This window comes from Chinchilla lanigera, unplaced genomic scaffold (assembly GCF_000276665.1).
Source record: "Chinchilla lanigera isolate Chin_1 unplaced genomic scaffold, ChiLan1.0 scaffold00083, whole genome shotgun sequence".
NCBI lineage: Eukaryota > Metazoa > Chordata > Mammalia > Rodentia > Chinchillidae > Chinchilla > Chinchilla lanigera.
Window position 1 is genome coordinate 8,772,617 of NW_004955484.1, and position 21,678 is coordinate 8,794,294.

Here is a 21,678-nt window from a genome sequence, read left to right on the forward strand (position 1 = left end):
TGTTTCCTCTGGCACCAAGGGAAGAACGCAGAACTGAACCCAGGCCCAGAGCCGGCTCCCTGAGGCTGTGCCCTTCCTGGCAGTGACAGTCTCTGGCCACCCCCATTGGCCAGGCTGCCCCTCCCACCAGCCCTGGGGCCCCTCCCAATCCCATACCAGATAAGGCCAGCCCAAGGCAGCTTCATCTGGAGTAGGCACGGGGCTGGAATGGGGCCGCCCGGCTCCCCATGGCAATGGGTGCTACTGCTGCTGCTGCTCCCCCCTGCTGCCCCCTTCTGGCTCCTCAATGTGCTCTTCCCCCCGCACACCACGCCCAAGGCTGAGCTCAGTAACCACACACGGCCTGTCATCCTCGGTAAGCCCCCACCAGGCCCCTGATGCACCAGCCCAGACCTTGGGGAGCCTGGGGCCCCAGCCCCTGGCAGCAGACACTGCCAAGACCCTCCTCCCCCTGCATTAGCCCTGATGCCTGCCTTGCCTCACTATGGGAAGGGACCAAGGACTGTCCTGCAGAGAAATTACCCTTTCCTTTACCACACTTTTCTGTATCTCTGGATTGCCTACTCCAGGGGGACAACATGGGGTGGGGGTACCTGATGTCTGCCCAGGACATTACAAGCTGTAGTCAGCAGTGGCCACACTGGACTGTGGGTCAGTCCCCACCATTTCTTCTTGGCCCCTTCCCCATCAAAGACAAGATGCCCAGCCCAGGGCCAGATAGCAGGAGAAGCCCATGAAGGCCTGCCCCCTGCTCTAGGCCCAGCCCCCACACCCCCATACCTTGGACTTTGGCAATAATAGAAAGCCAGGCTGGATGTTTGCTCTGTGGGGGCAGTGGTCAGTGGCCTTGGCTCCTGCACCTTTCCTCCCTACGGGGAGCTTGGGCTTTGGGCTACTAGGGAAGGGGATTGGAAAAGGGATGGGGAGGAAGGAAGGGTATGATCAGGAGAGGATACATGTTGTTAGTGCCCGGGAGTTAAGGGTTAGGGAGATGGAGGGGTGGGGTCGTGGTGGGGGAAACCAAGGAGTCCAGAGTGAGAGCCAGTGCCCACAGTGCCTGGCTGCCTGGGGAATCAGCTAGAAGCCAAGCTGGATAAACCGGATGTGGTGAACTGGATGTGCTACCGCAAGACAGAGGACTTCTTTACCATCTGGCTGGATCTCAATATGTTTCTACCCTTTGGGGTGGACTGCTGGATTGATAACACCAGGTATGTGCTATTTGCTCTTCCCAGCCTCACATTGCCCATTGGCTACTGGCTGCTGAATTTCCTACTGCCCCCAGGGTTGTCTACAACCGCAGCTCTGGACGTGTGTCCAATGCCCCTGGCGTAGAGATCCGTGTCCCTGGCTTTGGCAAGACCTATTCTGTTGAGTACTTGGACAGCAACAAGCTAGCAGGTGTGTGTACTGAGAGACAGGGTCAGGGGTTCTGGGTTGTGATGAGCCAGCAAGGTTGACCCATAGGTGTCGTAACCAGAGCCCCATTGCCGCTGCTTCCCTATAGGTTACATGCACACCCTGGTACAGAATCTGGTGAACAACGGGTATGTGCGGGATGAAACAGTGCGGGCTGCCCCTTATGACTGGCGCCTAGAGCCCGGTGAGTGTCTGCAGGTGATGGGCCTGGAGCAGGGCAAGTGGCCTCTGACTCTGTTGCCTGACCCATCATCCACGCCCGCCCCCTGCAGGCCAGCAGGAGGAATACTACCAGAAGCTGGCCGGGCTGGTGGAGGAAATGCATGCTGCTTATGGGAAGCCTGTCTTCCTCATTGGGCACAGCCTTGGCTGCCTGCACTTGCTCTATTTCTTGCTGCGTCAGCCTCAGTCGTGGAAGGACCGCTTCATTGATGGCTTCATCTCACTTGGGGCTCCCTGGGGTGGCTCTACCAAGCCAATGCTGGTCTTGGCCACAGGTAAGAAGGCCTCTGATCACCTTCATCCTGTGAGCCATCGGGGGTAGAATGAAGCAGACCGTGGAGCTGCTATCAGGGGTATTATCTGCCATTCCTAGGGTATGCCTGCTGTCATTAACTGCCCAAGAGCAATATCCTTAGCAGGGCCACTAGGATGGCTCTTCCCAAATTCTGTGTAGTAATGACAAAGAGGAAGTGAACCCCAGCAATCTGACTCAACACAGTTTGTTCCTTGTGGCTCCAGGTCCGATCCACTTTTAGCTTCCTCTTGTTCCCAGAAGCCTATGCCCAGGCATTTCTTTCTTTTTTTTTTTTTTTTTAGATAGGGTCTCGCTCTGCAGTTCAGGCTACCCCTAAACTCCTTTGTAGCCCAGGCTGGCCTCAAACTCTCAGCAGTCCTCCTGCTTCAGCCTTCTAAGTGCTGAGATTACAGGTGTGTACTACCACACCTGGCAGCATTTCCCTTACTGAGAAATCCTCCACAGCCAGGTCTAGACCCAAGAGCCCCACCTGCCCTTCCCTGAGGGGTAGGCCAGGGACCCAGCAGACACAGATGCCACCTATTGAGAACCCACTGTACACAGCCAGGGTTGGCCTTCCCCCAGAAGCTCACAATCAGGTGAAATAAAAACACAATACATCAGTAAATGGCAGGCCATCTTGTTTCACTCTTCCCAAAACTATCCTGTAGCACCTATAGGCCTCACACAGTGCCTGAGAAAGAAAAGCCAGCACCCCCACACCATGCACAAAGCTCATCCTCAGGAAAGATACCCCCACCTGAGGCCTTACAGCCCTGTTTTATAGAGATACCATTATGGCCTTTTAATAAGCACAGGTTGAGCACCCACTGAAAACCAGGCCTGCTCTAGTCTTGACAAAACAATCCAGGCCAGGAACAATCTTCAGCATCTCATTGAGCTTAGATTAGGGGTAAATTGTGCACCAGAGGTAGCCAGGCCCAGCTTCCTGTCCTGTCTTGCTCCATGTTCACAGGTAACAACCAGGGCATCCCACTCATGTCCAGCATCAAGCTGAGAGAGGAGCAGCGCATAACGACGACTTCCCCCTGGATGTTTCCCTCCTACCAGGTGTGGCCTGAGGGCCATGTGTTCATTTCCACACCAAGCTTCAACTACACAGGCCGTGACTTCCAACGCTTCTTTGGAGACCTGCATTTTGAGGATGGCTGGTACATGTGGCTACAGTCACGTGACCTGCTGGCAGGACTCCCGGCACCTGGTGTGGAAGTATACTGTCTGTATGGTGTGGGCCTGTCCACCCCCAGCACCTACATCTATGACCACGGCTTCCCCTACTCGGACCCTGTAAAAGTGCTTTATGAGGATGGTGATGACACAGTGGCCACGCGCAGCAATGAGCTCTGTGGCCTCTGGCAGGGCCGCCAACCCCAGCCTGTACACTTGCTGCCCCTGAACGGGACACAGCACCTCAATATGGTGTTCAGCAACCAGACACTGGAGCACATCAATGCCATCCTACTGGGTGCCTACCGCTATGACACCCCTGCACGCCCAACTGCCAGCCCAAGGCCCCTGCCTCCTGAATAAAAGACCTTTGCTGCTGTAAGCCCTGTGTGTTATGAGTCAAGAGGGAAGGTATTATTGGGGCCCTCATATCCGGGATTCATGCTTCAGGCCCAGGGCTCAGTAGAGCTTGAGGCAAGATAGGCTGTGCTTACACTGGACCCTAGGGTGTGTGGCTCCGCATTCTTCTGGTTGAGCTGTTCAGGTAGTGCGCCCTGTACCTGCTTTTGTGCAGGGTGTAGCAACTGGAGTTGGCTGTACCCACAGCTGCAGGTTGGAAGACACAAAGAATGAGCTGAGCTGTTTGTCTCAGCTCCTGATGGCCCTTTGAAGTGTTGGGTGGGTAGCAGATATACAAGAATTTAGAATCTGGGGGCTGGAGGTGTAGCCCAATGATAGAACACAAGGCCCTGTAGTCCATCCCCAACACCAAAAACTAAAGTTTAGCCAGCTGTGGTGGCACGTGCCTGTGACCACAGCACTAGGGAGGCTGAGGCAGAGGATTACCATGAGTTTGAGGCCAGCCTGGACTACACATCAAGACCCTGTCTCAAAAAATAAAGTTTAGAATCTGGGGGAGTGAGTTGGGCCTGATAGCACATACCAGTACTGTAATCCTAGCATTCTAGAGGGTGAAGCAGGATTGGAATGTCAAGTCAGCCCGAACTACATAGCCTGTCTCAAAACAAAAAAAATCCAGGGCAGCCAGGTGTGGTGGCACATGCCTGTAATCCCAGCACTGGGGAGGCTGGAGCAAGAGGATGATTGCAAGTTTGAGACCAGCCTGGGATGCAAAGTGAGCTCAAGCCCAGCCCGAACTGCATAGCGCAAGACCCTGTCTCAGAGACATTTAAAAAAAAAAAAAAAAAAAGAAAAAAAAAATCCAGGGCAATGATAGCTATTAATCAGATCATTCTATTATGAAGGCTTTTTTTGTTGTTGTTTTGTTTTTGGTACTGGAAATCGAACTCAGGACCTTGCACTTGCCAGGCAGGTGCTGTGCCGCTGAGTTATATCCCTGGCCCATGAAGGTTTTATTTATAGGGTTGGGGCTGAAATCCAGGGCCTCATGCATACTAAGCAAGCATTCTACTGCTGAGCTACACCTCCAGCCCACAGTGCTGCCTGCAGAGAGGGAGAGGGAAAATGGAAGGACCAGCATCACTGGCTGATTGAGACTTAAGTGTCTGAGGTTTCCAGGAGGAGGCAAAGGCAAAAAAGGCAGGAATTAGAAGAAAGGTGACAAAGGACGAACGTCAACCATGCCTACTACATTGGGAGGCAGTAACAATGCCACCAGAGATCTGGCCACAGGCTCCACAACATCAGTGCGGTGGCACTTGTAGCTAGTCACCGTTAGTGTAAGAGGCTGAGGATACCTGGCTGGAAGGTCATGGAAGTTGAACAACGGCCAGAGGTGACCCTCTGCTCTGGACAGAGGAATCAGAGAATGGGGTGGAGGGTTTGGCAAAGGATCCCTTTCCAAGCTACTTAGGACGAAAGTAAAGGTGAAAGTGAAAGAAGACTCAGGAAACCCTTCTGAAGGAGGGTAGATGCAAAAGCGAAAGCAGGAAACAGCTTCAGCCGTGCAGCCCCACAGAAGCCGAGGCTGAGACCTTTCTGCTGCCTGGTCCTACTCATCAGACTGACGCATCGGTCCCCATCGCAAGGGGCCCCGCCTGACGTGAAATGCAGAAGCCTGTATTGGCCCCCCAAGGAGGCTTCTGCTTCGAGAATTGCCAGAGGTGATGGGGGGGAGGGGGTGCGCCCGGGGAGGCTTCTGCTTCGAGAATGGTGGCGCGGGGTTGGGAGCGGGGGCGGTGCGTCCAATCTGCCTGTTCTATGCTGTGGGCCTTCTTTTCCGGGTGCGGGTAGGGGAGGTGTGTGTTAAGATTTGGATTGCAAATTTGCCCGGGAGATTAGGGAGGTCTGGACAGACTAGACGGTTGGAGAATCCGACAGGAGCCGGAGAAGCTGAACCCAAACCTGAGCCTCCCTCCTCCCTTTCCAGAAATGCATCCTTGGAACGCGCCTTTCCGGGTCCCCGGGTCCCTCGTGCACACAAGACCGGGACCACCATCGCAGGACTGGTGTTCCGAGTGAGCAAGGGCTTGGTACTGGGGGAATTAGAGGAACGGCCAAGGTGGGAGGACCGGATGAGCACTGAGCGGCCCTTCCGCGTCCGCAGGATGGTGTCATCCTGGGAGCAGATACGCGGGCCACTGACGATATGGTCGTAGCGGACAAGAACTGCGAGAAGATTCACTACATCGCCCCCAAAATTTAGTGAGAATCCCTAAGCCCAGTTCCAGCACGCAAGAAAGAACCGCCCTCTCGCTCCTACCCTAGGCCCTTAATGTCCAAGCCCTGCCCACACCCTTTGTCCCTTCGCCCTCAGTTGCTGTGGGGCTGGAGTAGCCGCCGATGCCGAGATGACTACACGGATGGCAGCGTCTAACATGGAGCTACACGCGCTATCCACGGGCCGCGAGCCTCGAGTGGCTACTGTCACCCGCATCCTACGCCAGATGCTCTTCCGGTACGATGAGCCGACTAAAATGGGAGGAGAATTGCAGGGAAGCAGCTAATAGGAGGGACAGGGGAAAGGGAGGCTGTGATGGGCGGGGAACCAGGAGGAGGCCGGCCCAAGAGAAACCAAACAACAGGAAGGGGTGATGTCAGCGCAGGCGGCCAAGCCAGGGAAGGGGCGGGGCTCGCGTCAGGGGCGGTGGTGCCAGAGGCTTGGCCTAGGTCCTGCTTGCAGATAACCACGCCCCCTGCAAACAGGTACCAAGGCCACGTGGCGGCATCCCTGATAGTGGGTGGAGTAGACCCGACAGGACCGCAGCTGTATGGCTTGCATCCCCATGGGTCCTACAGTCGCCTTCCCTTCATGGCCCAGGGTGAGTACTTTCACGACCCCTGCCCAGCAACCCTTAGCCTCAAGTTTGTACCCCAGACTAGATGGATGCAACTGACTTCAAATGCCCCTCCCGCCTGCAGGATCTGGGCAGGATGCGGCTCTGGCGGTGCTGGAGGACCGGTTCCAGCCGAACATGACAGTGAGCAACCTCTGCCCCCAACTACATGGTCACTGATGGGAAGTGCACCCAGGAGCTGGGGGAGTGCGGAGAGACTGTGGCCCAATATGGAAGGCAGAGAAAGGTTTTGGGAGAAAAAAGAGAAGGAAACTGAGTAGATACTGAGTGGAGGGAAGGTGGAGAAGCGTGGTCCTCACAGTGCCAAAGCTTCCAGGGCAGACGTTGAAGTTCACAGAGGACCATTAGGAGCCAACGGAAGAGGAAAACTGTGGTGGGGTTCTATATAAGGCCTGAAGTCTGGACTTTGGAAAGGGATGAAAATGGGTAATCTGGGTGAGGTGTCGCACACCTGTAATCCCAGCACCCGGAAGGCTTGCTTCGAGTTCGAGGCCAGCCTGAACTGCAAAGTGAGACCCCGTCTCAAAAAAAAAGAAAATGGGTGACTATGTGTCTAAGAGGTGGCCAAGACCTAGAGAGAAATCCAGTGACCCAGAGGCGGTGGGGGCCAAGACAATACTAGGTGGGCAGACTGCTGGCCACAGTTGTAGCTAAATTTGTGCAGAGGAAAGTGAGTGGAGAGACATAGAGTCTTGGGAGAGGCAGGCAGAGACCTGGGGAGGAAAGTTGGGGTGGAGGAGCAGAGAAGAGGTTGAGTGTGTACAAGTGGTAAAGTCTGAGCTTCAAGATTAACAAAGATCCCAGGCTGGAGCCTGAGGAAACACTGGAGGGTCCATTACACCTCACATACACATCATTACAGCTGGAGGCGGCGCAGGGGCTGCTGGTGGAAGCCATCACCGCAGGGATCCTGGGTGACCTGGGTTCTGGGGGCAGCGTAGATGCGTGTGTGATCACTGCAATGGGCGCCAAGCTGCTGCGAACACTCAGTTCACCTATAGAACCCATGAAAAGGTGGGAAAGGGGGAACTACAAGGAAGATGGGGCAATAGCTGGGGACACAAATAAGGGGCTGAAAGAAGACAAGCCACATGCTGAGAGGCTGCTCTTCCCCTTTCCCAGACTTGGCCATTACCGAGTGGCACCTGGAACCACAGCAGTCCTGACCCAGACGGTGCAGCCATTGAAGCTGGAGCTCCTGGAGGAAACTGTGCAGGCCATGGATGTGGAGTGAAGTCACCTGAGGCTTTAGAGCTCCAAATGAGTGAAACCAACCTGGGAAAATACAGACACCTAAAGAGATGGCTGAGTCTATTCTTGGGTGGAATGGGGCAGGCTGCCAGCAGGGCTCTGTAGCTAAATCACCTGGCCTAGTCACAAGGTCAAGGTAGAAAGCTTTCATCCTCTCTCCCCTCAAAAACTTCATCTGTGACTCCACATCAGCTTCCCCCACCACTCCCCCTCCTTGCTCTTACCCTCTAGTCCACTGTTGTAAATCCCACAAAACCCAGGGACAGCTCCATCCCAGAGCCTTTTCCCTGGTTCATCAGTCACCCAGAACAAAGCCCACACATCTTACTCAGGCCTGCCCTGAGGGCTTTTGTGCTAACAGAGGAGCTGCTCCCTAGGTCCAAGAGCAAGTTCCCACCAAGTGTTCCATTCTCCTACACCTTTTCCTGTGACACTGAGGACCAGGCTCACCTGAGGCCTTTATACAAAGCTGGGCTTTATCTGCACATGCTGGGCTCTGAGTAGGCAGGTCAACTCCTGTTTTGATGGGCTGACAGGGAGTATAGGATTCATGGGGAGCTATGACACATTTATCTAAGAAACTTACTGAGCAGTGACTGAGCTCCACTGGGGCTTCCAAACTGTCTGCCCTCCTTTAGGGAGGGTTTATATCAGGCTGGATAGCCCTGGGCCCCTAATTACGCATGATCATCTACCATCCATGCCTCTATCCACCACTCATTCATCTCTTGCTTTTGGACCAAGGTGTTTTGTATTGTTTTGAGACAGAGTCTTGCTTTGTAGTATAGGCTGACCTTAAACTCACTATGTAGCTGAGGTTGGCCTCCAACCTCAGCTGGGGCACGCAGTGATGCCTCAGCCACGCCAAGTGCTGGAATTATAGGTGTGCAGCACCATGCTCCACTTGGACTAAGGCATTTTTGAGTCAGTAAAGTCCTCACATCCCTGGCAGGAGACCTGTCACTCACCTGTGACAACTTTGTAGCGTCTTTTCTCTTTCAGTTCAAGTTCAGCCTGGAGCTCAATAACAAATGGGTTGTAGACACTATGGCAAGTTTAGAGGTTTGATGGCTGTCACCCTTCAACCATCAGCCTCAGTCCAGGGTCTGCCAGTCGCCCAGGGCTCAGCTCATACTTAGTGAGAATGTAGGGTCCAGGGTTTGTGTCCTACCCTACTTCATGATAGAGTCATCATCATCTCTGAGAAAACTTCCAAATTCATGAACCTCTGTTAGGATTAGAATTTGCCAGAATCTCACTCTCCGGCCTTTCACAGGAGAGCTGAGTGCAACTGGCTGTTTCCTCTGCCACTCTTGGATTCTGAGCAGCATTCTCTGACAGCGCAGAAACACCTGAAACACTTTCCTGGTGCCAGCCATCAGGCTGACATTATAGACCTAATTTAACTGTATCTCTTTGGTACCTAGTACCCAACACCTGGGGTGTGAGATGGTTCAAAGAACCAATCAGAGGCCAGGATTTGGGGGTGGTGGATGTGAAAGCCTCACACCTGGGCTGTCTGTTAAGTCCAGACTTACGTCAGGGGACCTTGGCCTAGGGACTCCACCTAAGTGAAGCATGGGAAGGGGCGAAGCTTACACAGCTGGCCTAGGGCTTTGCCCCAAGGACAAGGATGCCCATAAATAAAGCCAGGCTCAATGCTCATGCTCATACTTGCCACCATGTTACTGCTCAGCCTGACCCTTAGCCTGGTTCTCCTAGACTCCTCCTGGGGTAAGTGAGCCAAAATCAGCCCACAATGAACAGCCTGGAGCAACTCAGCTCCCAGCAGCAAACCAGAGGCCCAGGGAAGAGACCAATCTGACTGGAAGGGAAGCAGCTGAACAGCATGGGAAAAGGAAAAAGGATGTGGCAGGACAGAGTAGCAGGAAGGGGCCTGTGGGGCTATGAAAGGGCAAAAGGTGGGTAGGGACCTGTCTCACAAAAGGGGCAGGAACTTGAGCCAGGCCCAAGAGAGCTGAGGAAGCTGAGCTGTTGAAAATTAGGTGCATATCTTAGGAAGAGCCCTCTGGCTACATGAAGGGTATGAATTGTTCAGCAGTGGAGGGCTAGGGAGGAGACTATCACAGGGGCCAAACAGAAAAGTGGTCTGGGTTGAAGGGCCGAGGTGCAGCTGGGGGACTGTGGGGGCTGGGTTGGAGAGAGGTGGGGAATGGATAAGACTTGCGGGGTAGGCTGGCTGTGGTAACTCTGACAGCTGTGCAGGCCCATTAGGTGCTTAGGAGTAGAGCTAGTAGGAAGTACTGAATTTGGATCCTGCTGGGGGCACCCACAAGGAGGTGGAGAGAAGTGGGCTGGGGTGTGGATCCTCATTAGCACAATGGCCAGGCTGCGGCGTTCCTGCCATCAGTCCAGCGCTGAGCTTCAGCCAGAGGATTGTCAATGGGGTGAATGCGGTATCAGGCTCCTGGCCCTGGCAAGTGTCCCTGCAGGTACATGCACCCTAGGGGCAGGGCAGGGGTCCTGGGTGCTTCATGCTGATATACCTTGAGCCCACCCACCTCCCTAACCCTTGACCCCAGGACAGAAATGGCTTCCACTATTGTGGTGGTTCTCTCATCAGCCCGAACTGGGTGGTAACTGCTGCCCACTGCAACATCAGGTGAGTGTGTGTATTCCACCTGCCCTGCTTGGCCCACCGCTTCCTACCTACTTTCCTTCGATCCACCCCTTCTTGCTCTGTGGCTGTCCAACGCCTCTCCCCCTGCAGTCCTGGCAGCCACTCTGCTGTCCTGGGCGAGTATGACCTATCATCCAAGGCTGAGCCTGTGCAGGTGCTGGCCATCTCAAAGGTGAGTGCCTGGCTGCCTATGTGGGAAGACCAAACTGCAGGTAGGTTGCTCTGGATACAGGAATGCAGGCATGCCCTGCTCCACCAACCTCAGCACCAACTCTGGGTACCTGTTCCCACCTTGGCCCTACATTATTCTTTTCTGGCCCCATAGGCCATTACACATCCAAGCTGGAACCCCACCACTCTGAACAATGACCTGACGCTCCTGAAACTGGCCTCACCAGCCCAGTATACAACACGCATCTCACCTGTCTGCCTGGCTTCTTCAAATGAGGCACTATATGATGGCCTCAAATGTGTCACCACCGGCTGGGGCCGCCTCAGTGGCGTGGGTAGGAACTCAGGCCTGAGCTGGAGAGAGGGTGATAAGTTTGGGCCAGTCTGACTATCTCTTCCTGGCCCACAGGCAATGTGACACCAGCACGTCTGCAGCAGGCAGTTCTGCCCTTGGTCACTGTGAATCAGTGCCAACAGTACTGGGGTTCAAGTATCACTGACTCCATGGTCTGCGCAGGTGCTTCAGGTGTCTCCTCATGCCAGGTGAGCACAAGCACCCTTTCCTCTGCACTGGCCCACAGCATATCCCAGCTAACCTGCCGAACTGACCTCTCCTCTCTTCTACCCTGACAGGGTGACTCTGGAGGCCCTCTTGTCTGTCAGAAAGGGAGCACATGGGTGCTTATTGGTGTTGTCTCCTGGGGCACCAGTAACTGTAATGTGCGAGCACCTGCTGTATATGCTCGTGTTAGCAAGTTCAACGCTTGGATCAACCAAGTCATAGCATACAACTGAGTCTACCATAGGCCTTCTGCCCCATCTCAACCTAATAAAGACTCCAACCTGTCCTCTTGTGTACTTGTCTTTCTCCTGGCTCAGGAAAAAGGAAAGCTCTTGGAGGTCCCACCCACACCCCCACTTGAACTTTATCTTTTGATACAAGAAGGGGCTGAGGTCAAGCGGTTCCTACAGTAGCCATCGCAGATGGGGCGCCCATCCCTCCTCCACTGGGGCAATCTTTTGGTATCACAGCACAGAGCTAGGGATGTTGGAATGAATGGGCAGCCTTCCCTGGGGAGGGCACCCTGTTTATTGAATACAGAGGATACATTTACAAACTGAGTACACAAAATAAATAACTGCACATTCTCCATCCAGGGTCCGTGAGAGGGAGGCCCAATACTCCAAACTCCTTTGTCCTACTCTCAGGACCAGGTCTGCCCTGGGCAAGAGAGGAAATAAATTCCCAGGACTTCAGGACCCTAGACATATTTGGGAAAGTGGCAGGAAATTCTGAGGCTGTGGGGCTTGGCCCTTCTATTCCCTCTTGCCCAGAGCAACAGGGACAGAGGAGGGGGTATATAAGGCACAGTCAGCTTGGCACACAGTGGTCTCTTTGGCTTGGTATCACACTGAAGGTGGCACATACAGAAAGAGGAGAGTGTGGCCCAAGACCACCCACTGGGAGCAGCTAAGTGAGGGTCAAACTCTCCCAGCTGGCAGGATCCTAGGTAAGGCAGAAGCTCGGCCCTGGCCCCTTCTTACCCTTTAAAAGCAGCTATGGAGGGAGGCCTTGGGCTTCAGCATAGTTGGTGGTGACAGGGAAATACCATGGCAGCTACTGGTACAGTTCTGGCTCAGACCTCTGGGAACACCTGCCCTGCTCGCCACCTCCTGTAAGGGCTCCCTCTAGCCTGAGACTCGGTGGGGCCCAGATTGGAAGATTAATGCTACGAAAGGAAGTGGGCACTGGATGGAAAGGACAAGGGTAGCTCTCACAGCAAGACCAGTACCCCAGGCACCCAGGGTTCAGAGGCAGGTCACACAGTATGGCTAAGTTCCAGGGTGAGGTGCACAAAAGCTGAGAAAGAGGGCTGAACAGCCCAGGACCCTCTTGCAATGCAGCAGCTCCTTCCTTTTCACTTCCTTTTGGAAGACTGGGTATGCAATATGGACATCCACTGCTCACCTCTGGCTACCTATTCCCAGGCCAGACACTAGATGGCGCCTTCATGAAGCTGCAGAGGAGGGCATGGTGGCCCTGAAACGAAGAGGCAATGGATACCAAAGGATGGCACTAGAGCTGACAATGGGATCCTTAAGGCGAACCCTCTGCCTTGGCCCAGGTGCCCCCATCCCCCAGGTAGCAGCAATGGGGCTCCCTTTAACCCCCACAGTTGGGAAGGAGGCACCTGGAGAATGAAATGGGCATCCAAGAAGGAGAGGGAGGCAATGGAGGTCTCTCCAGAGAAACTGAGAGTGGTGAATAGGAACCCTCTCAGTCAGCTCAGCTGGAGCTGAGGTGAGCCTACACCATCAGGGCTAAGGTCCACGCCAGCGTACTGCGTCCAGAGGTCCTGGCAAGTGTTGGGGCCAGGAAGGGTCTCCGGCAGCACCACAAAGGAAGACAGATTTGCAATGGGAGACACGGGCTTAGATCTAACCAGGAGCTCTTGGTCCAGTCAAGGCACCTGGGGCCTGCAGTGTACTAAACCAAAGCTAGGCCTGCCATTTGGAGCCTAATCTTACAGATTAGAATGCCAAAAAATGAGAGGAGCTAGGGAGGAATGCTCTGTGGATAAAAGAGGAGTGCCAGAACTGTTCCAAAGGTCCTGGGCCATAGGACACTACCCAGCACTGCAAGCCCCTTTGGTCTGAGGAACAGCCAAAGGATGAAGGAGACAGTGAAAGCTAGGACCTGTCCCTTCCCCCAACTCTACAGAGCAGCTTCCCACCAAAACGGGAATCAGTGCCAGGCCAGGTTCCCGGATAAGGGGTCTCAGCCTCCTGGGCCACCTCCACTCCATCACACCAAACCCAGGTCCATTTGAACAGGGGCTGCTGAAGGCATGGAGAAGGTACTGGGGTCAGGTATTCTCTGCATACTAGTGGCCATGAAGCCTATTTCAAAAGAGAGTATTGGGCCCAGATGGCACAGCAGAGTGCGGCTAAGCTGGGGCCACAGGGTGACTGTGCCGCAGCTGGTGGCTCAGCCATTATACTGCTGCTGATATCGCAGGTTTAGCTCCCGCAGCTCACGCTCACGCACGCGGCGTGACTTGTTGGAGCGTGTAGAGCGGCTGGATCTTGTAGACTGGGCAGACTTGGTGCTCTGGCAGCGTGAGGAGGCACGCTTGAGGAGGTTCTGGGAGATGGAGCGGTGCAGATTCTTCATAGACGAAGAAGCTGCCATGCTCACCACCCATGGGTGCCTCAAGGCCTGTAGTGCAGTCATTCGGGCTCCAGGGTCCACAGTCAGCAGGCGGTCAATGAAGTCCTTGGCCAGGTTGGACACACTAGGCCAGGGCTAGAAGACAAAGACAAGCGTTAGAGTGAGAACACCCAAAACCACTCTCACAGCTACATGATGCTGCCGGCAAGCACTAGGACCTGCCCTGGATCCCTGCATTCCCTAGGGAGAGGTGTCACCTGCTCCTCCCATGTAGCATCCTGGGCTTAGCCCACTTACCCAACACTGGCCCAGGCTGCTGAGCAGAAGCTGTTCTCTAGTGATAAGATGTATGACAAGGAAGAAAAGAACCTCACTTTTTATCCCAGAGAACACTTTTAAGTACTCTAGAGCCAAAGCTTGGCTCACAGCCTACCTGAGGGTGAAGACCTCTAATCTACCTGAAGACTACCATAACTCAGGGACATCTTAAGGACTCAAACTTTCCCACCACATCTTGAGTCTGACTTAAATTCCAATCCCTGGGTGCTCAGATCAGGCCCCTTCAAAGGGAACATCCTAGCCCCAGCCATGAAGAGAAAAGGAAATAATTCAGAGCATCTAAATTTATCAATCTGCTGATAGAACAGGGGCTCCCGGGGCCAGAGAGAGACCAAGATTCTTGTCAGGAATAGCAATAAAGCTGAATCCCACAAGCCAGGAACCTGAACACAGACGGATCACAGGCTTTCTTACTTCACATGCACACCTAGCCAAGCCATGGACCCCTGCAGCTCCCAACCAGTTTGAGGCAGTTCTAGAAGGGCCTCTCACCAGGCCTTCCCTAAGCACTTAAGCATCTCCATCTCCAGAGAGGCACAGTCTCATACCAGGCACCAACCCCTGCTGCTCGTCAAGCGGCCAGCCCGTTAGTACCAGATTGATCCACCCCTCCTGCTCCCCCAGACTCTCGCCTTATCAATTACTGTGTACATGTGGCTGTGTGCAGAATGCCAATGGACTAATTTGTCCAAAGGCCAGCCCAGTTCTTTCTGGCAGCCCCAGCATTCCCCATGTTTGAAGAGTTGGGAGCAGTTGGTGCAAGGATGGGAGGGGCTCCCCAAGCCAATGTAAATCAAGCCAATGGGATCCTGACCAATAGCACCTAGCCTACCCCTTGTGCACTGAAGAACTTGCAGAGGGAAGTTGGCCAGGCTGAACACAGGGAGGTGGTCCTCATCTACCCTGCTGACAGTGAGGCAGGGTTTAGGCTGACCTCCAGAATAGCAGCTCCTGGGAAGCCCTTGCAAGGCCTCCAACAGGGCTCAGAAAAGGCCTTCCATACTCCTCCACAGTCAGACTTTAGGCCTCAAGTCCGATTCAGCACCTCCTAAAAATGCATTCAGTCATCACAGCCCAACTCACCTGCTTGGCCCCTGGAGCTTAAGTAAGTCTATCAACCTATGACTGGCTGTTTGAGCATGAGAAAAAGAAAAATGCTAAAAGTCATGTTCTTCAGTTTCCATAGCTCTACCTGCTTGCCCTGGTGAAGGGCATAACTCTGGCCACAGTGTATATACTTGGGACCAAACCAAGGACACAGATGGGCCTCAAGTGGCTGACAGATGGGACAGGTCCCAAAGATTACCTGGTCAATCTCCCAGAGGTTTCTACCTACTTCTGGACTCATATGAAGCACGGAGACTGGCAGGAAATACTGAGGTCAGCTGTCTTTGCCTCTTAGACACACTCAGGCCTCTGTCTGCCATGGGATCAGAGGACAACTTCTATACCCAGGTGTCTTAGTTACTTTCCTTGTTGCTGAGACAAAATGCCCGACACCCAAAGTTAAAGCAAGTTTCAGTTCACAGTTTGTAGAGGTTTCAGTCTATAATCTACTGGCTCCAAGGCAAGGAGGCATGACAGAGGGACATCAAAGAATAGAAATAGTTCATGGTGGAGCAGAGCAGGCAAAAAGCAGCAAAGCAGCAAAGTAGCAAGTGACGAGGTAGTGAAGAAGCAGCAACAACTCTCTTACTGTCCCTTATATTCCATCTAGGCCCCCAAAGCAGATGGCACTCACACCCAGAGTTGGGCACCCTTAATCCTAGCATTGAACACTCAATTCCAGCATCACACACCCTAGAATCAGCCACCTCTGAAAAGCTCCACCTCCGACAGTGTGAGGCTTTGGGGAGACATCTAGATACAGGCCATAACAGCAGGTGCCAACCTACACTCTTCACAAGTCTCTGGAGCTGTGTAGGTGAGGGGCTGAGCCCTCAGAGAGACTGTGGGAGGAGGATATCACCGCCACTCTGACTCTGACCATCAAGTTGGTTGCTTTTCTTCCAAACCCAGGGTCCCTAAAGAGTTCTTGTGCCCTTGCAGTTAGGGTATTTATTCCTGATGTGTAACAGCAGAAGAGTGGAAAAGAGGCAGGAACTCCCATGAATGTTTCCTTAACTCATCCTCCTGCTGGATCAAAGCCACTCCTCAGCAGTGGAGTCCAGCTCTCCCTTGGAGGGAGAGGCATCCACATGGAAAGGTAGTTTGTTCCACCTCAGAGGACTCATCTCCCTCCTCCCTGTTCCCTCCACTGGCTGTACACAGCTCTAATATCACAAGGGTCTGGCAAGAACATTTCCTAAGCCACTAGTGGTATTCTCACCTTGAGCCCAAGGGCTAAGGGAACAAAGAAAGGAGCAGATCCCCAACCAAAGCTGCTTCTTTCTGGCAGAGAGAAGGAAATTGCTTCTTTCCAGCATCAAACCCTACTCACAGGCTATCCTAGCCTTCCTCTGGCAGTAGGCTGACCACTCACACATTAGGCTGTGAGTGAAAGATCTGGGTCTCTTCTAAATGGCATCTGAGTGACAGATTAAAGTGTAAGACTGAGGAGCCAGAGATATAGCCCAGTAGCAGTGTCTGCCTCACATGTGCCAGGCCCTGGGTTCATTCCCCAGCACTGTAGGAAGAATAAAATAAAACAGGGTGAGACTACAAGTCCAGCAATGTGCATTCTAACTGTACCTTCCCTGTGTAACATGAGAGAAATCACAGCTCCTCTGAATACAATGAATTCTAAGTCTCTCCCAGTTCCTAAAGTCCTAGGTTCTAAGAACACAGATGTCAGAACATCTTTTCTCCTCTCTTGGCCAAACATGAGGCACAGAGCACACCAGCTGATGTTTCAGCTGACCTCTTGACTCCCATCAGTTCTTTTTTTTGGCAGTGGTGGTGCAGTGTTAGGAGGGACAACAGGATCTCACTAAGTTGCCCGAGCTGGCCTCAAATCACAGTCCTTATGCCTTAGCCTCTCAGGCAGCAGGGATTACAGCTGTTACCCACTGCACCTGGCTCCTATGGGTTCTTTATCCAGCCCGTGACTCTGGAAAGGCTCTCTGGCAGAGAAGCTAGCCTTACCACAGTGCTGCCAGGGGAAGGAGGGGGATGAACAAAGCTGGGCTTCACTACCATGACTCAGTTCTTCCCTCAGCTTTGTCTCAAAATATATTTTTGTATTTTCAGCTCCAGTGTCCTTACCCTCAAAAGCCTCCTTTCTGTACTTACGTGGGCCTAAATGAGAGCAGAGAAAAAGGTACAGAGAAAATTGTGGGAACTCAAGTTCTAGGTTTACTGAGGAGAGCAGAACTCTCAGTATGACAAGGACAGCATATTCTGACGCTGCCCACGAGGATAAGCATTTTGAAAAATTCAGGAGGATTAGACACTGGGTGGCAGTAGAGCCAGCATCTCCTCCTCTGGTCAAGATAGCCTGTCCTGGCACCTAGGCATCCAGGTCAGACAGGATCCATGCCCTGGTACCCAGCAGACACCAGGGAAGAGTCAGGGGGGTGAGAGAGTGAGAGAGAGACAGAGAGAGAGAGAGGAGAGGAGAGAGGGGGACAGCGGGACAGTGGAAGAGGAGGAGAGGGAAAGGAAGAGGAGGAGGGAAAGGGAAGGGGAGACGCAGGGGGAGAGGGAGAGAAAGACAGAGACAGAGACAGAGACAGAGACAGAGACAGAGAGAGAAGAACCTGAGGGGAGAAAAAGAAGATAATTTTTTTTGTTTAGTTTGGTTTGGTCTTCTAAGATAGGGTCTTACTATGTTATTCAGATTGGCCCAGGCAATCCTCCTGCCTCAGCCTCCTGAGAACTGGGATTAGAGAATGGGCTTTTTTAAAGAGGCAGTGCTGACGGTATACACTAGTGGCAAGGCCTTGTCTAATCTAGTATGTTTAAGTTTCTGGGTTCAATCCTCAGTACCACACACACACAAAAAGAAGATAAAAACAAAATGAGAAAAGACATGGCAACTCAAAGGTTAGGAAAGCTGTGATCTGAAACTTGAGATGAATAACTTCATACAATCTTGTGCCTCCACATGTACCCCCCCAGAGCCCATGAGGTGAAGGAAAAAGATGAGAAGGAGCAGATACAACTCAAGAGCCACAGATTGCTGCCTGCAATTGTGTAGTTAAGAGGATGCCAACAGCCTGTGCCAACAACTTAGCAGTGTCTGCACAATGTCCTACAGCAAGGCTGTAGATCAGAAAGACTGCTACATAGTGATCTTTAATTTCCATTTAAGGCTTCTGCTGAGGCCAACTGGTTTCCAAGGCTCAGCCTGGCTGCTGTGTTTTGTTGTGTTTTAAAGCTTCCTCCCACTCTAATTTTTGAGAAAGTTTGGAGTCTCAGTGGTGCTCACACTCATATTGTGGTATCTGTCCCTAAAGGTTTGTGTCCTTAAGACCCTATGCACAAAGGACATGGTTCAGAGCCTATTCTTGATCAACCTAAGATGGCAGAATGAGTGAAGAACGTGACAGCCTTCTGCTAAAAGCCAGTTGGCCATACTGACGCAGAGCTGAGTTGTAGGCACCGTGTGCATACTGGGAGACAGATGACCTGAGGCACATCAGGCATGAAGAAGGGTGACTTTGTATGATGGAAGGACTAATTGGGGCAGGGGTGTGTGGAAAGGCATGGCCAGTGCGAATGGTTGGACCAGCTCACCATTAACTGTCTCATCCAATGGAAAGTTGGCTGCCACCTCAGCATGGGGCAGAGAGGAGGAATGCAGGAGGCCATGAGCAAATATGAAGAGGTTAGAATGTGGGAGAGACAATAGCCTGGCAGTTCTCAGAGGAACTCAAGGGCCTAGAAGTGATAAAGCCTGTGAGAGGGCAGTGCTTTCTAGGTGGAGACAGACAGTGAAAAGAGGAGGAGAAGGACAGGGATAGCTGATGTTCCCTTTTACTAGAGAGGCCTCAAGGCTAGGGGTGGAAAATGGCAGTGAAGAAAGGCAGCTCTGACCTGGGATGACAAGCTGCTGAGGGGTCAGAGGGAGGCCTTTCTATAGGAAGGGCTGAATGCAGCAGTGGGGGTGGACGGTACCTGCTTCTACACCACAGAGAGGCCGAGCTCCCTGGGGTGTGTGTAACCAGGGCAGCCAACACAGAACAGTGCTTACAGGATGGGACTCTGGGGAAACTAGTGATGGCCCAGAGGTGGCAGATGGGGGCTCTTCATCTCTCCGCTCAGAGACTGCCTCCTGTCCCAACATGAACAGAGCTACTCCTGCCTTCCTCAAAAGCTCCAACCACAGCAACCAGTGAGAGTCTACTGTCACAGCCAGTGACCCAATCCATGCCAACTCCCAGTGGCCATTCAGGGATCCAGTCTGAGGGCATCTGTTCCAGTGAAGGAGAGACACTCTATCTGTTAAAACCCAGAACTTTGGACAGTTAGAAATGGCTCTCTCCAAGGGATCCCTTTAAATCAAGTATGGGAATATTTGCTTGTCCTCATGGGATCCTTGCATACAAACAGTACCATCATCCAGCACTTGACACTAGGCAGCCACAAGCAGGCAGGAAAAGAAGGGTTTAGGGGTGGCTCACAGCAAAGAACTGTACACTAATGTGTGTTTTCTTGTGCTGTCAGCTAGTGAGATAGAGGTGGGAAAGCCATCCTTTGACCCTGGAAGCAGGGGACTGAAGAAGAGAAGTCCATCACAGCCCCCACCCACAATGAGGCAGGTAAAGTGAGCCAATCAAAGCATCTAGTGGAATCCACACATAAGCCAGAACAGGCTACCTGCCTCCCTATACAGCAAGTACCTGACTATGAACATTTGTGTCTCAAACTTTCACAGATAGGAGTACGTAAGATCCACAGGAGTACTGTATAAGACTCACTTTGTCAGATTACAAACGAATCTGACATACATTCTCCCAGATACAAACTTGTTTGTAAGTCAGGGACATACTTTACTTGTTGCCAATACATATATCCAATCTCTGGCTCACCCACATCTCCTGGTCAGCCAAATTAATCTTTGCTCACCTAGCTGTGTCCTGTACATTCTGAAAGGAAAACAAAAGGGCCAGGAAGGGAGATAGAAGAATCAACATATATATACCAGGTCACATGCCCATGCCCCATAGGTGCCAATCCCTATCATTTGGAAAACACCACGACATGCCACATCCTCTTCATCTCATTTTATCTTCAACATCCCAGACCAAGAGTTAGAGTGACTTTAAGAAGTAGAGGTCATTACCAGGCGTGGTGGCACATGGCTGTAATCCCAGTACTCAGGAGGCTGAAGCAGGAGGATCGTTGTAAGTCCGAGGTCAGCATGGACTACAAATTGAGTTCAAGACCAGCCTGAACTGCATAGCAAGACTCTGTCTCAAAAAGTCAAAGAAAGAAAGAAAGAAAGAAAGAAAGAAAGAAAGAAAGAAAGAAAGAAAGAAAGAAAGAAAGAAAGAAAGAAAGAAAGAAAGAAAAAGAAAGAAAGAAAGAAAGAAAGAAAGAAAGAAAAAGAGAGAGAGAGAGGGAGGGAGAGAGGGAAGGAAGGAAGGCAGGCAGGCAGGCAGCCAGCCAGCCAGCCAGCCAGCCAGCCAGCCAGGCAGGGAGAGAGGGAGAAAAAGGAGTCCAGCCATTCAGGAGGCTGAAGTAAGAGGTCTGCTTGAGCCCAGGAGTTCAGAGTTCAGGACCAGTTTGGATAAAAACAGTGACAGTGAGACCAGTCCGTGTCTGTCTGTCTGTCTCCCCTCCTTTAACACGCCCTCTTGCTTGCTCATTCTCTCTCTGGTGTGGGAGTATGGGTGTGTGTTGAGGGGGTGCTGGCGATTGAACTGAGTTATATCTCTCATCCTTTTTTATCTTGAGGCAAGGTCTCATTAAGCTGCTAAGTTGCCTAGGCTGGGCTCTAACTTGTGATCCTCCTACCTCAGCCTCCCAGAGTGCTAAGATCACAGGTCTGCACCATCACAACCAGCTGAAACCTGCCTCATAAAAAACACAAACAAAAACCACACACACATACAAACCTAGAATTGTTTTATTTAAACTCCTGTTGTAATTAAAAAAAAAAAAAATACAGCCCAGGTATGGTGGTACAAACCTGTTATCCCAGCACTCAGGAGGCTGAGGCAGGTGCATCACTGTAAGTCCTGGCCAGCCTTGGCTACACAGTGAGTTCAAAGCCAACCTGAACTACACAGCGAGACCCTGCCAAAAAAACATTTAAAAAAAAAATCTTGTGCTTTACGCCAAAGAAGGAGAAGGAGGAAGAGGAGAAGGAAGAAGAGGAGGAGAGGGAGAAGAGAAGAAGAGAAGTGGAAGAGCCAGTAGTAGTCGTTGCTGAAGTTGCAGTGTGGGGGAGTTAAGAGAAGGAAGTGAAGAGAGACTCAGGGCAACATAATGAAAACACAAAGTCAGGCGTGGTGGTGCATGCCTGTAATCCCAACACTGGGGAGGCTGAGGCAGCAGGACTGTTGCAAGTTTGAGACCAGCCTGAGCTACAAAGTGAGCTCAAAGCCAGCCTGAACTGCATAGCCGAGACCCTGTCTCAAAAAGAAAAATAAATAAATAAATAAATAAAAGGAAAACACAAATGTCAACTCTGGCCTTGGGCACTCATCCTACTACAGGGCAATCTGAACAAGAACTACAGTGCTGGGCGTGGTGGCGCACGCCTGTAATCCCAGCACTAGGGAGGCTGAGGCAGGAGGATCGTTGTGAGTTCAAG

At 52.3% G+C, this 21,678-nt stretch overlaps 4 protein-coding genes across 7 annotated transcripts in view; 3 read left to right on the forward strand and 1 right to left on the reverse strand.

The window, feature by feature from the left end:
• The first annotated feature begins 75 nt into the window (after positions 1-75).
• Positions 76-3,506, forward strand: Lcat (lecithin-cholesterol acyltransferase). Of its 2 annotated transcripts, XM_005403602.2 has the most exons (6): positions 76-355; positions 1,055-1,211; positions 1,286-1,401; positions 1,508-1,603; positions 1,692-1,916; positions 2,913-3,506. In XM_005403602.2, the coding sequence occupies exons 1-6, from the start codon at positions 208-210 to the stop codon at positions 3,485-3,487; spliced, it is 1,317 nt and encodes a 438-aa protein (XP_005403659.1). In that variant the 5' UTR covers positions 76-207; the 3' UTR covers positions 3,488-3,506. The 2 variants fall into 2 exon arrangements, with proteins under 2 accessions (XP_005403659.1, XP_013359336.1); XM_013503882.1 differs by lacking the exon at positions 1,055-1,211 and having other exon boundaries at positions 1,236-1,401.
• Positions 3,507-5,001: 1,495 nt separating this feature from the next.
• On the forward strand, positions 5,002-7,777 carry Psmb10 (proteasome subunit beta 10). 3 transcript variants are annotated; one of them, XM_005403610.2, is made up of 8 exons: positions 5,005-5,208; positions 5,475-5,562; positions 5,652-5,749; positions 5,862-6,002; positions 6,251-6,366; positions 6,467-6,525; positions 7,265-7,416; positions 7,525-7,704. In XM_005403610.2, the coding sequence occupies exons 1-8, from the start codon at positions 5,153-5,155 to the stop codon at positions 7,634-7,636; spliced, it is 822 nt and encodes a 273-aa protein (XP_005403667.1). In that variant the 5' UTR covers positions 5,005-5,152; the 3' UTR covers positions 7,637-7,704. The 3 variants fall into 3 exon arrangements, with proteins under 3 accessions (XP_005403668.1, XP_005403669.1, XP_005403667.1); XM_005403611.2 differs by lacking the exon at positions 7,265-7,416 and having other exon boundaries at positions 5,002-5,208; positions 7,525-7,777; XM_005403612.2 differs by lacking the exon at positions 5,652-5,749 and having other exon boundaries at positions 5,002-5,208.
• Positions 7,778-9,311: 1,534 nt separating this feature from the next.
• On the forward strand, positions 9,312-11,313 carry Ctrl (chymotrypsin-like). The gene is made up of 7 exons (XM_005403613.2): positions 9,312-9,387; positions 10,003-10,106; positions 10,197-10,276; positions 10,385-10,466; positions 10,620-10,800; positions 10,875-11,008; positions 11,099-11,313. Exons 1-7 carry the CDS (start codon positions 9,312-9,314, stop codon positions 11,258-11,260), a joined length of 819 nt encoding a protein of 272 aa, XP_005403670.1. The 3' UTR covers positions 11,261-11,313.
• A 198-nt stretch (positions 11,314-11,511) lies between these two features.
• Pskh1 (protein serine kinase H1) overlaps positions 11,512-21,678 on the reverse strand; it is a 29,542-nt gene continuing 19,375 nt past the window's right edge. Inside the window, exon 3 of the mRNA XM_005403614.2 lies at positions 11,512-13,772. Coding sequence (XP_005403671.1) covers positions 13,455-13,772 — 318 coding nt within the window. The 3' untranslated portion in view covers positions 11,512-13,454. The remainder of the gene's footprint in view (positions 13,773-21,678) is intronic.